This window comes from Ictalurus punctatus, chromosome 12, assembly GCF_001660625.3.
Source record: "Ictalurus punctatus breed USDA103 chromosome 12, Coco_2.0, whole genome shotgun sequence".
In the NCBI taxonomy this organism is placed as follows: Eukaryota; Metazoa; Chordata; class Actinopteri; order Siluriformes; family Ictaluridae; genus Ictalurus; species Ictalurus punctatus.
The window spans coordinates 6,872,356-6,887,209 of NC_030427.2; the positions used below are offsets into that span (position 1 = coordinate 6,872,356).

Genomic DNA, 14,854 nt, shown 5'->3' on the forward strand with positions numbered 1-14,854 from the left:
AGGTCCAAACCATTAAAGTGTTTAACGTGTGCTATGATTTAGGGGCATATGTCATTCTTGTATATATATATATATATATATATATATATATATATATATATATATATATATATATATATATATATATAGCTAATAAACCAAGTACTACATTTCAATAACATTTCAGCAGTATTTATTGCACATTTTCAATGCAGACACATTAAAAATGAGGTAAATTAAATATGCAGCCTAATCATTAATAAACATAAGCCTATCACAAAAGTTCGCATTTCAAGCAAAACAAGGCTGCATCTTCACATAAAATAAAATAAAAAGTGCTTGTTGGGCAGTGAATGCATGGGAGAGGACTCCGGTAGACCAGTCATACTGGGCTTTGAGTTCGTTTATTTTGCGTGCCCTCACCTCAGTCTGCTGTGGTTATGTTTGCTCAAAAGATCTGTGCTTTGTCTTGTAGTGGCGCTTCACGTTGGCACTTTTTATTAGCGCCACGGTCTCTGAACATATTATGCAGGGTGGTTTGACACTTGTTATGGGAATGATAAAGGCAGTGAAAAAAATTAAAATGCATGGTCGCTTAGGGCTTCCGTAGAATTGGGTTAGGGATAGGGTTCCATTGGCAAGAAAAGAGAAGATGGAATTCATTCAAGGTTATTACAAGGAACTTTCTACAGTGAAAAAAAACCTTGCTTATTTATAAAACACTAAATTGAGCTGAGGCTCGAGCCCCAGTCACTAGTGTATAAAATCTGCATGTTACCGCTGCACTACTCTAGTACACATGCTGTAACTATGTTAATTTAAATACCATAGCTATTGTATCTGTACTTCAAGACACTTTGAGACTCGATCACGCTCACTTTATATGCATAAATCTCATAATTAGAAACTTAATTAAATTAGGTTCATCATAAGTTTTGATGAGAAACCTAATATTTTTATGTCAACCCTTCAACCACACATTCAATTTTTATTGCAATGTGTTCAGCTACAGCAGTAGCTCCCGGTATGTGAGGTGACGGAGGGGGTACAGGAGCAAAAGGCTGAGATTTACTATTCATTTAATTCCGCCTCACTAAATAACATTAAAATTCTAATCCATGTTTTTCTCACAACCAAAAAATAAACTTGTGCCCCCTCCAGTATACAAACAGCAAAATTGCAGTGTTCTAAAAGTCAAATACATGACATCCAATCAAATTATCCTGTCTTTCGCGGTCAAAACTGCATCCACTCACGATCATGCATCAGTGCGCATCTTACCGCATGTCATTTATCGTCAGCACATGGCTATATGATGAAGTTAAGTAATAGCTCGTAACCTTAAAATGGAGAAGTACAAAGATTCCACGTCCGTAGCAAGCGTAAGTGTACTCATTGCTACTAGCCCAGGTAGCGAAGCTATTTGAATCAGTTGGCTTGTAGGTAGTTGAACTACATATTTTTGACATCGTTTAAAAATACAAACAAACAAAAAAACAAACAACAATTAGTCTAGTATGAAAAAATGTATTATTACTTCAGCAGAAATGGGTGTGTCTATACTGCTATGGCCTGAAAGGTGGTTTTTCACAACAGTGAATAATTAAATGGCTGTTGTTGCAGCATTAACTTTAACAATGCTTACTTAGTACATCAATCTCCTATTGTAAAAAAAGCAAGAATATTAAAATCTTAGATTTTGAGCCGATTTGCATAATTTGCAAAAGCTACTTTAGTTCTAGGATTTTTGTAGCAACTTCACAATCAGTGCGTTTACATGGACAACAATAATCCACTATTAACCCGATTAAGACAATACTCTGATTAAGAAACTACCATGTAAACATCAATTTGTAATTACCTTAATCCGATTAAAGTCATACTCGAAGTAAACACAAATCGAATTAAGACATGTGGAGTATTCCTGTTTTAGTCGCATTATCGATGTGTATTACAGACATGTAAACACCTTAATCACATTATTAACATCGTGTGGGAGTTTTCACCGCATTTTGCGACATTACACGTTCACACACGACAGTGCTCAACCATTTTACAGCAAAGAAGAGCGCACGTCTGCGTCCCAAACCGCGTACTTACCTACTATAGGCCTGTAGTAGGAGAAAAACATGTATCTCGGCTAATATATAGACGGTAAGTACGTGGTTTGAGACACAGCCCACGGCTTCAAGCAGTTATCTATTTGCACGTACAGCATGACAAATAATTAACCGCGCTTTAAGCGTTCGTAAAAGAATGTAATAGAAACACCGAAAACTGTATACGGTACAATAACGAAGACGAACTGTATGTTGATACGTGAAATTCTGGAGGGACGGCAGACGGTGGTGACGTAATGACGCGGGCTGTTAATCGAACTATGTTCTATAACATGTAAAACGGGTACATGATAGGAGTATTCTAAAAGCGACTCATGTACACACCTTAATCACATTATTATCTTACTCAGAGTAAGGTCAATAATTAGATTACTGCTGTCCATGTAAACGTAGTCAATGTGGTGTCAACTAAGTCGTGACTGTTTGATACTCGATACTTGTCAAAAATATGTTGAGTTTTATAAACAATATGGATCCACCTAATAATCAACTCTATCAAATCATTTGATAGGGTTACCAATGAGTAATCATCATGAAACTCGAATCTTAGGTCTCTCTAAGGACCTGCTAGTAACTGATACAGTTTCACTCAAATTAGCCACTGGCAGCAATATTCATGTTTTTTCCCACTTATAAACAAGTATCTCTCTTGTAAAATAAGGTGTAAGATGAAACTTCTTTTTCCTGATTCTTTGGTTTATATCATAAAAATTTGCCTTTTGTTGTATTTAGTCCTGCCCACTCAAATTTATGACAGTGTGCAAAATAAGCAAAACCTAGTTTTGCTAATTAGTTCAAGGATTTTGCTGAATCTCCAAAATGTGGTGTGTAGTTCATTATTGTCTGACCTACAATAATTATAAACATGTTGACATTTCCAAACAAGATGGCTGCTATGTACCAGTCATTACAAGTGGAGCCTAATTTACTAAAACAGCAATAACACATGATAGAGTAGATGTACTAGCACAAAATGTAACAAGGTGTATTAAAGACTAGATTCTGAGGCTCATTGTTAAGGAAGGGGCCATGGTCATCCATAGGGTGTGGGGTTAAATTTACGTACATGTTTTTCATACACCATAAGTCAGATCAAGCTGATGCTCTCTAGCAACCACCTAAACAACACCTAGGAACCACCTGTTATACCATAGCAACTGACTGTCAATGTCCTAGCAACCTCTTAGCAACACCAGGGAATTACTTAGGTGGCAAACTTTTCTACGTATAGTAATTAAAGCGATTTCATTTCTGTCTATTTCCCTACTACTCACTACCACAATTTGTCTGCACTCTTGAAATAAATATTTTTTTTTATAAAGAAATAAATAGTTGAAGACCATAATGATTTGTGGTGTCATGACCAAAGATGACTTCATTCTATAAGAAATAATTCTAATAAAAAAATCTATTATTTTCTATTCTGATAAAACTCTATTATATTCTAGTTCAATTTAGTCTAGTCAAGTTTGTTCTATTTTTTGAAGTGTCTTCAGAACACAACTTGGTATGCAAATGATCATAAAAATTCAACAAATATGCATGTGCCAAGATCTATTGACTTTTTGAGTTGTATTAACTACTTTCTGCTGAAAAGAGTTGGCAATGCTGCTTCTTTGTCTTTAGCAAGACATAAAACATTTTATATTCCCTTTGAGTTATCACTAAATAGATATACTATATTTAGCATATTTAGAGGCGATCCCACAAGGGAGTCTAAATATGTGATTGGCGAGTAAGGTTTATGTTTGTCATATAAGCACAAAATGTGAATGTATAAAATAGGAATATTTGGTGACTTTTTCAAGGTTTACATGTATTTTGGCAGAAGTTCTACCCATTTATATACAAAATGCCCTGTCCTAATCTTTAGATAAACTTGTGTATGCCTTATTCTCTAGGCTGATGTTGCTCGTCACTTCCTTGGCTTTTATTTAAATAACTGGGTGAGTGCTAACCTGACAAATGTAAATTTGTGTCCAGCCACGTAGATGGCAAATTAAATAAAAAAAATGTCTTAGTGTGAGGATGCATGGTGGCTTAGTGGTTAGGACGTTCACCTCACACCGCCAAGGTCGGGGGTTTGATTCCCGTCGCTGCCCTGTGTGTGCGAGGTTTGCATGTTCTCACTGTGCTGCGGGGGTTTCCTCCAGTTGCTCCAGTTTCCTTCCTTGTCCAAAGACACGCATGGTAGGCTGATTGGTGTGTCTGCAGTGTGTGAATGTGTATGTGATTGTCACCTGTGATAGATTGGAACCCTGTCCAGGGTGTACCCCGCCTTGTGCCTATGCTCCCTGGGATAGACTCCAGGTTCCCTGCGGCCCTGTAGGATAAGCGGTCTAGAAAATGGATGGATGGATGTCTTAGTTACTCAAGTTACTTGTTGGACCGCCATCACCAGTAGAGCTTCAGTATGCCTTGGCATAGATTCTACTGACTGCCATAATTTCAAATGATATTCTGTCAATTGGTGTTTTGATGATGTTGGTGGAAAATGCTGTTTAACACATCAGTCCAAGTCGAGGCAAACCATGGCAGCAAAAGGCCTGCCTCACCATAACAAAGACTAGTCTATTCTTTAATTTGTCTTATATCTTTCACATAGGATGGGTTAAACAATCCAAATTCTCACAGCTTGCACCATTGTGTATGGTTCTGCTTGACTGGTGTAGCATACCCCAGACTGTTCTCAGATCAGTATGATCAGTGAATAAAAGTGTTTTAGGATATCTTGATTTTTTTTTTTTCATTGAAATTTTGATGGATCCTTAATATAGTACACATGTTTGGTACCATACAAATGTTTTGTAATATGCTACCTATGGCATTAAGTGTACTTTTAGACTGGGGATTGAATGAACTGTAAATTGTACTGTTAATTTATTCAATGACATGATCTCCCCTTTTCTTCACCCATGCTTTGAATCTCCTTTTTTTTTCTTTTAGGAGCTGGAGAATCGGGCAAAAGCACTATAGTCAAACAGATGCGCATTTTACATGTCAATGGCTTCAATGCTGAGTAAGTGCCATTTCCATGTCTACTTTATGCATGATCTATGTTATGACAAACATGTGGCAAACAATGAGAAACTGTCATTGTATTATAACTTTCAATGCCAACATGTCCTGTTAACATCATAGCAGTTCACACACCAAGCTCCATACAGTTATTACTTTCTTCTTTTTTGTCTAGATTTTTTAGGGTAGGGTTGCACAGATCTGACCCTGAATATTGTTATTGTGCTGATATTGGACTCAAATGCTGGTGCAGTATAGGGTTGGATAGGACATACTTTCTGATCTGATCCAGCGACATATACATATTTTACACAGTAAATGTCTTGCACCTGAATATAGGACACAAATTGTCTTAAAACATGTTGCCATTGTACCTGTGATGTTTTAAGTAGCTTAACAGAAGCTGGCAGAGAGCAGGCTGATCATTGTAAGGATGTCCATTTTGGATCAGTATCAGTTGTTGACTGTCCCCATGGGCATGGTTATGTTTTTGGACTTCACAAACATATATTGAAATTATAATATTAAATATAAAAAATTGATCACACAGTTGCGTCAGTGGTGCAGACAGAACAAGTGCGATGTGGATTAGATGGATGGTTGTATATGCTCATGCAACTCCTCCGGTAAGATTTCAGTACTGCTCCAGTGTGAAAATGGTGTGTAATGTACTACACTACAATTTTCCATTATTTTTTGCAAGTTTGGGCAGGCTAAATGGAATGAGACAGTGGGCTTTGAGTTTGACAACTGGTGATCTTGTACAATGTTTTTAGTTTTGTTTGTGTAAAGAATCATCAGTGAATCAAAAACGACCCTAACTAATTATGTATTTTTATTATGTATTTTCAGGGCTTTTAACGGCAGTTTGTTTTTCTTTAGGACATAAACACTATTAGAGACACTGTTGATTTATTATTTAAATTTATATCTTTTAGTAATAGTAATTTTGTTATTATGGCATTCATACAGTGGTGCTTGAAAATTTGTGAAACCTTTATCCATCCATCCATCTTCTATACCGCTTATCCTTCAGGGTCGCGGGGAACCTGGAGTCTATCCCAGGGAGCATCGGGCACAAGGCGGGGTACACCCTGGACAGGGTGCCAATCCATTGCAGGGCACAATCACACACACACTCACACACCCATTCATACACTACGGACACTTTGGACATGCCAATCAGCCTACTATACATGTCTTTGGACTGGGGGAGGAAACCGGAGTACCTATATAATTTTCTATATTTCTGCATAAATATGACCTCAAACATCATCAGATTTTCACACGAGTCCTAAAAGTAGACAAAGAGAACCCACTTAAACAAATGAGATAAAATTATTATACTTGGTTATATATTTACTGAGGAAAATGATCCAATATTACATTACATCTGTGAGTAGCAAAAGTATGTGAAACTATGTGCAGTTAGTTTGAAGGTGTTTTCAATAAATGAGATGACATTCGGTGTGAGTGAGCACCCTCTGTTATTTAAAGAACAGAGATCTATCAAAGTCTGATCTTTACAACACATTTGTGGAAGTGTATCATGGCTTGAACAAAGGAGAAAGTGTTGGTGATGCTCATCAGGCTGGAAAGGGTTGCAAAACTATGTCTAAAGAGTTTGGACTACACCAATCCAAATCAGACTGGTTGTGTGCAAATGGAGGAAATACAAGACCATTGTTACTCTCCCCAGGAGTGGGGACCAACAAAGATCACTCTAAGAGCAAGATGAGTAATTGTCTGCGAGGTCACAAAGGAACCCGGGGTAACATCTAAGCAACTAAAGGTCTCTCTCACATTGGCTAATGTTAATGTTCATGAGTCAGGCAAAGACTGAACAACAATGGTGTGTGTGGCAGGGTAGCAAGGAGAAAACCACTGCTCTCCAAAAAGATCACTGCTGCCCATCTGCGGTTTGCTAAAGATCACACGGGCAAGCCAGAAGGTTGTTGTAAAAATGTTTTGTGGATGGATGAGACCAAAATAGAATTATTTGGTTTAAATGAGAAGCGTTATGTTTGGCGAAAAAAACCCACTGCATTCCAGCATAAGAACCTTATCCCATCTGTGAAACATGGTGGTAGTTGTATCATGGTTTGTGCCTGTTTTGCTGCATCTGGGCCAGGGCAACCTTGGAACTATTGGGTCATAAGAAGAATAAAGTTAATGATTTGGAATGGCCCAGTCAAAGTACTGACCTTAATCCAATAGAAATGTTGTGGAAGGACCTGAAGCAAGCAGTTCATGTGAGGAAACCCACCAACGTCCCAGAGTTTAATCTGTTCTGTAAAAGAAATGGGCTAAAATTCCTCCAAGCCGATCTGCAGGACTGATCAACATTTACCGGAAATGTTGCACCTAAGTTGCACCTACTTTTGCCACTCACAGAAATGTATATCTAAATTTTGGCTCATTTTCCTCAATAAGTAAATGACCAAGTAAAATATTTTTGTCTTATTTGTTTAATTGGCCTTTCTTTATCTACTGTGTGAAAATCTGATGTTGTTTTATGTCATATTTACGCAGAAAATTCCAAAGGGATCACAAACTTTCAAGCACCACTGTATGTGTCTCTCACTTCAACTTGAAGTAAATTTCTAAAGGTCCAATCTAAATGTCTTTTTTGTTTTTCTATCAGAACACCTGTTACTGCTTATGGAAGTAGTGAAGTTTGTGGAAGTAAAGCTGAACTAAACGAAATCTGCTTAATTGCCAGCTATGGAAGTATTCTACAGACAATTTTCAAAACTAATTGCAAATTGTATTTGCAGTTGTGTTTTCTGTTTGTGGCTGCACAAATTGGGACATAATTCAAATGAAAATGCAAATTGTGTACTACTGTTTGCATTTTTGTGTACACGAAGATACAATGTCTGACCAATTTTAAGTGGAAACGCAAAGCTCATTTGCAGTTGTCGTATAGAAATAGCGATAGCAATTAGCTGACCCTAACCCGTTTGCTATTTCACTTTTTCAGCCTCACTTATGGAGCCTTCCAAAATTAAAATGGCATCACAATTCCCTTTGCATTTGCATTTATGATGTTTTGCACAGGAACCTGTCAATTAGTGTTGGGGTGGGAGTATTCTATGAGGCGTGTTTGTATTTGGAAGTGACGTCAGTCACAGTCAACAGGCAAGAAGGAAAATGTGCTGAACTTCACTACAGTGTAAATGTGCTGAACTTCAATACACAACTGATTGTGCTGATGCTTCACTCCTGCATGGAGTGCGCATGGCTGAGCAGTGTGGCAGACAGATTATCCTTAATTTCGAGTCAGAAAATTATATGAGTGACGGTCGAAAATGAAGTAGCATTTGGGTGCATTTTAATAACATAGACCAGTGGTTCTCAAAAAGGGGTGCGTGCCCTCCTGAGGGGGCTTGGAGAGATCGGAAGGAGGGCGCGAATTTTTTTAAGAAAAAAACAGACAGGGCATCATTTGGGTAGAGGCGGAGTTTAGCCTGCCTTTTATCTAGTTGTCAGTGCAGACCAGTGTTACCAACTTAGACACTTTTCAGACCCCTTTAGCGACATTTTTTTGCCAAAAAAAATAAATAAAATACGCCTAGCGACAAATCTAGCGACTTTTTGGACAAACTTTTTTAGCGACTTCCCAAATATCACCAGTGCTGTCCTGCAAGCGCGAGGTCTTGCTTTCCGGGCACTCTCACCTCTCTCTGCGTCTGCTCTGTACAGTGAGGGTCTGAGAGCCGGAGATTTAACAATGTCATGGATAACGAGACGCGCCCTTCCTCCCAATCTACATCATTCACATGCCAATGTTTTTTAGAACGCAAGACGAATGTAATGCAGTGTTAAATAGTACATGTTATTACAGTCTAGTTCTCTTGTTCAAAGTAGTTATAGTGTTCACAAACATTTTATATTATTCATATTTAATACCTGTCCGTTATATAGTTTTATAAAAGTTGAAAAAAATTGAAAAAATCATGTTATGAAAAGTAATTAAAAAAGTAATAAAACACAAAAGCAAAAAAAAATCTATCTATCTATCTATCTATCTATCAAAAACAGATTTTATATATATATATATATATATATATATATATATATATATATATATATATATATATATACATACACACACATACAGCATATATAGATATATATACACTATATATAGATAGATAGATTTTATATAGAATAGATAATCATTATAACCTGGTCTCCTCCAATATGGGGTTGAGAACCTCTGACATAGACAACATAAAGGCAGTATGTAGAATTTGTAAGGTAAAAATATCATATTGAGCAGGGTCCACTAAAAACATTCACAGGCATATTAAAATTGTACATGTAAATTTCCACATTGTTATTTATTTTTATTTGTTATATGACACACTGTGTTCCATTTTGAGTGTATTTTTTTTAATGGTGTGTGTTTTGGATAATTAAATATATAAATAAAACATTCAATACACAAGTGTTTGATGTTTTTACATTGTTTAAGGTTTTTATAACAAACATAATGTAAAATTATGGTATTCTGGAAATTACAAGGTTTAGTATAATTTCACTGAATAATTGAAGTGATATATGTTCACACAGGTCAAAATATTGCTAAATTTGGCTGAATTATAAAAAACAGAAGTGATACTAAATGAAGAGCCATTTGGGAGCTGAAAGAGCCGACTCTTATTGCTGAGCTGAGCCAAATGATCCGGCCTAATAAAAAGAGCTGGAACTACCATCACTACTTCTTGGACGTCGACTGTGTCTGACATCACTTCCAAATACAAACACGCTCCATAGTATACTCTCACCCCAACACTGATCAACAGGTTTCTGTGCAAGTCATCGGAAATGCAAATGCAAAAGGGATTGCGATTCCATCTGAATTTTGGCAAGCTCCGTACGCAGCGCCGAGGAAACGAAATAGCAAATGGGGTAATTGTTATTGCTATTTATATATGACAGGGCCATAACTTGTAAGACATGGGAAATGCAATTGCAAATGGACTTTGTGTTCCCATTTGAAATTTGGCAGACATTGTACGTTCGTGTAAACAAAATGCAAATGAAGATGCAAATACGCACGCACACTAACATTGGCAGTTGATACATTTATTATGGTGTTAGCCTTAGAATTGATGCACATTTTGTCACCTCCACTGATGGGAGCTTATATGACATTTACATGGAATGTGTTATGACAAATGAGTATCCTATTGTATCTCGTGACACAACCGAAACCGAAAACACTGCACTGTTTACAGCAGAGGAAGAGGGACGCTGTACAAAAACTTAATCCATAAGTTTATGTTACATAGACAATTTGTAACAAAGATGTCTGCAGAGGAGTGTTTTCAACATAGAGGAGTATTTACATTTTTTGTCCGCTCTCGCTTCAACATAACACATATGCATCGTCAGAGATCTATGCAGAAGTGGAGATATTTTGTGGAAAAAAACTTTTTTTTTTTTTCACAAAGCATTTGTATCACTTCATAAAATTGGGATTTACCAACTGGAGGCACTTGGATTAGTTTATGAACTTTTTGGAGCTTGAAAGTTTTGGTTACTTGGACTATAAATTGCAGGACAAGAATCTCCCAGGTTTCATTAAAAATGTCTTCATTTGTGTTCCAAAGATGAATGAAAATCTTATGGGTTTGGAACAACATGAGGGTGAGTAATTGATGACAGAATTTTCATTTCTGGGTGATCTTATCCTTTAAGATAAGATAAGAAGACTTTATTGTCATTGTCCTGCTGTGCAAAACAATGAGATTATAATGGTATTCAAGGGGTTCTTCAGACAACAACATAAAGCAACAATATAAAAAACAGACTAATAAGTATAAAATAGTAAATTAAAGAAAGATAAATTAAACAAAGTGCTACAGTAAGACAATAAGATAGTAGGACAGACAGACAAGATGCTCAATTGTTTACTTATATGCAATTGCATGTATGAAACAATTGAAAGTTCAACAGTGTGCTACAGTAAGACAGTAGATAGTAGGACAGACAGTAAGACAGGATGTGCAAAGGTGCATGTGCAATTGCATGTGTGTGTGTGTGTGTGTGTGTGTCTTTGGTGGTTGTTGGGGGGAGGGAATCAGGCAGTGTTCAGCTCTGGGGAGAAAGCTGTTTTTCATCCTTGTGGTGTGAATTGTCCTGTATTGCATGCCAGAGGGGAGCAGTTTGAAAAGGTTGTGTACAGGGTGGGTGGGTGCTATCTCTGATGATTTTGGAGGTCCTGCTCTGACATCTGGACAGATAAATGTCCTCAATTGCCGGTAGCAGTGTGCCAATGATTTTCTGAGCAGTCCTGATGACCTGTTGCAGAGCCTTCTGGTTTTCTCTTGTGCAGCTGGTGTACCATGCTGTAAAGCAGTACGTCAGTACACTCTCCGCTGTACATCAGTCGTTTTCTCACATTCCTCAGTCTTCTCAGGAAGTAGAGGCGTTGTTGTGCCTTTCCAACGACAGCAGAAGCACCGCCAAGAATTTGTACTGGGGACTCTCTCCACAGTCTTGCCATTTATGAGCAGAGGTTTAAGGTCAGTTCTCCTTTTCTTCCTGAAGTTCAACACAATCTCCTTTGTAAACCTGGTGTTAAGGATGAGGTTGTCAGGTTCCATACCTTATCCCTGTATGAAGTCTCATCGTTGTTTGTAGTCAGCCCAATGACTGTTGGGTCATCCACAAACTTCACAATGGTATTTGTTGGATGTGCAGGTAGACAGTCATGGGTGAAGAGGGCATATAGCAGAGGGTTTAACACACATCCCTGCAGAACACCAGTATTCAGGGTCTGAGTGGAGAATGTGTGCTTTCTTAACCTGACGTGCTGATGTGGTCAGGAAGTCTAGAATCCAGCTGCAGACTGCTGTGCTTAGGCCTAGGCTGTGGAGTTTGGACACCAGCACATGGAGGATGACTGTGTTGAAGGCCAAACTGAAGTGAACAAAGAGCATTCTGACATATGCGTTTGGCCCTTCGAGGTGTTCCAAGGCAGTGTGGAGGGCGAGGTTGAATGCATCCTCTGTTGATCTGTTTGCCTGATAAGCAAACTGATACTGGTTCAGAGTGGCAGGGATGATACTTTTAATATGTGCCAGAATCAGCTTCTCAAAGCACTTGGATATCAAAAGCATGAATGCAATTGGACTATAGTCATTCACACAACTCACATTTTGCTGTTTGGGGATGGGCACAGTCATGTAGTTTTGAGGAATTTAGGGAGAATGGCGCTGGTCAAGGAGAGGTTGAAAATGCTGGTGAAGACCTCTTTCACCTGGTCGGCGCATGCATGAACTATACTCCCTAGGATACCATCAGGACCAGCTGCTTTCCTCACATTGATGCTGTGCAGAACCCTTCTGACCCCATTAGTGTTCAGTGTCGGCAGTAGGTGTTGGTCAGGTGGCAAAGTAGGCCTAACTGTATTCCTGTTATTGTTCTCTCTGTCAAAACAGGCAAAGAACAAATTGAGTTCCTCTGCTATGGAGAGGCTATTGTGTATAGGCTGGTCATCATGACTTTGTAGTCTGTGGCAGCTTGAATGCCTTGCCACATGTGTCAGGGGTTATTGAATATAACTTAACTTTTCCCCAGCTCGTCTTAAGCAGACACTAAGTGCTGAGCTTTGAGTCCAAATAACTATTACAACAAAACTCTATTAGAGCCATGGTCAATTGGAGGCTGAATAAAACAGGCCATTCTAACAAGAGTGCAGTATATCTTTTATCTTCTATAGCAAAATAATAAAAAAGAGTTTGTCAGTCAAATTCACCAATCTTCAGACGTGTTAAGCATGCATCCAAATTTATCCATAATTCAGTGGCTTTCGAAATCACAAAATTCTAGTGCTTTAGCTCACTCTCTCACTCTGTAGCCAAATCTGATTTGCAAGTAACAAACCTTCCTGTTTAAGGTCATATTATTAGTTTATTCATTACATTGTTAATATTATAGGTCTATTCAGTGACCAATTAGAGAAGAAATCGTTACTGCGAACTGTGACAAACTTGGTGGTTTCATTTTGATTCACAGGAAAATATTTGTAATATAATGATAAAATAGAATGAACTGAGTTAATAAGGGGGCCAAGCACCAAAATTGGTGAAATTAGGCACAATGATTAGTGGAGGGTCTAAGGAACATTCTGACTAAATTTGGGCCAAGTGCTGCCAATGCTCTAACCACACTATTGGGGTCAAATTTGGGCCTAATTTGGAGGTACTTTCATGGTCATAACTTTTGAATCATGTGTCCAAAATTTAAAAGCCTGGCATCCCTGGATTTCCTTTGTCGAGATGAGTTCCACCCTATGACACCAAATTCCTAATTAGATTTTCTACCATCTTGGATTTCATCAAAAACATTTTTTTCGCTACTCCTCCTACAAAGTTTGTCCAATCATCAACAAATTTGGCACATGAAATCTCTTGAGCAAGCTCTCCCAAAAGTCATCCAAAAGAATTTTGAATACTCCTAATAGTTTGTCTGCAATGGGCCAGCAAATCTGATGGTCAAGCCACTAAACAAAACGTGGGGATGTATCTCAGTAACGACTTTGGCAACTGACACCAAAACTAGGTAGGCTTCAGGACCGTGGTCTGAGGCTTTGCAATAAATTTTGTGCGCCACATAGTGGTCAAATGTTACAACATGCTAAAAATTCTCACATCTAACTGCCATTTTTGCTACTCCTCCTCCAAATTTTGTCCAGTCTTCACCAAATTTGGCTCACATCATCTTGAGACATGTCTGTACAAAAGATGGAATTTAGATTTTCAAAACTGTTCTTCTGTAACGTGCTGGCAAATGCCAAAAAAACAGGAGTCAGAGTGTATCTCAGCAATTCATCTACATATCATCACAAAACTTGATAAGTGTCTTCAGGACCATGCCCTGAATGTACCCAAGAGGTTTCGTGATTGTGCCACCTTGTGGTCAATAACTGTAACAACTTTAAAAAAATTTTTATATCATTTGAAAAATTTGTGCTAAATTCACAATTCTTTTTTCCTGTAATTCCCTTGAGTGTGCTGAAAGTGTCCTGTTGACCATCTTGGATTTTGTCAAAATCACTTTTCACTACTCCTCCTATAGATTATGTCCAGTGAACACTAAATTTGGCATACATCATCTTCAGACCAACCTGGGCAAAAATTATCAAGAGAATGTTAATATTCCAAACGGTTTGCTAAAAATAATGTGCCAATGAATCTGACAGCAAAGCCGTCAACCAGGAAGTGAATCACCTGAATTTCATTGTCAGCCATCTTGTCATTTATGGTAATTGACAGGGATTTACATTGATACAATTGTTTTGTAACCAAAATATTTAATAACCACTTCGCACTATTGGAGCTAAACAAACACTAGGATGTATGTAATTAATTTACTGGTAATTTATCTTGTCAATCATAATACAACTTACCTGGTCTGGACATGACACTGGACATGACAGTGACCCTTCCCTGTAAAGGCTGAAGTATACTTGCTTTTAACTGTGCTTACACAAGATGGCTTCAAAGCAAATCCTGAGGTTGTTTGAATTTTCTCATAGCTTTCAAACCTACCAAAAGGTTTGTTTTGTTTTGAGTACTGGTCATCTTAGGCCTTACTAGATTAGAAAATACTTAGACACCTAATTTGTGTCTAAAGATGTAATTTGGCACATGTCTATTAATAGCTAATTATTCAGATGGATACAATCCAAGAATTACAATTTAACATAGATAGCTTGTTTG

The 14,854-nt window shown here is 37.7% G+C and overlaps 1 protein-coding gene across 4 annotated transcripts in view; it reads left to right on the forward strand.

Annotated features, from left to right (window-relative positions):
- The window catches only part of gnas (GNAS complex locus), a 95,231-nt gene that overhangs the window by 22,180 nt on the left and 58,197 nt on the right, over positions 1-14,854 (forward strand). For 3 of the 4 annotated variants that reach the window (XM_053684260.1, XM_017481204.3, XM_053684261.1), the window contains one exon: positions 5,046-5,118. In XM_053684260.1, coding sequence (XP_053540235.1) covers positions 5,046-5,118 — 73 coding nt within the window. Of the gene's footprint in view, positions 1-5,045; positions 5,119-9,958; positions 10,776-14,854 lie in introns of those variants that run through there. The other variant, XM_053684262.1, reaches the window with a different exon arrangement.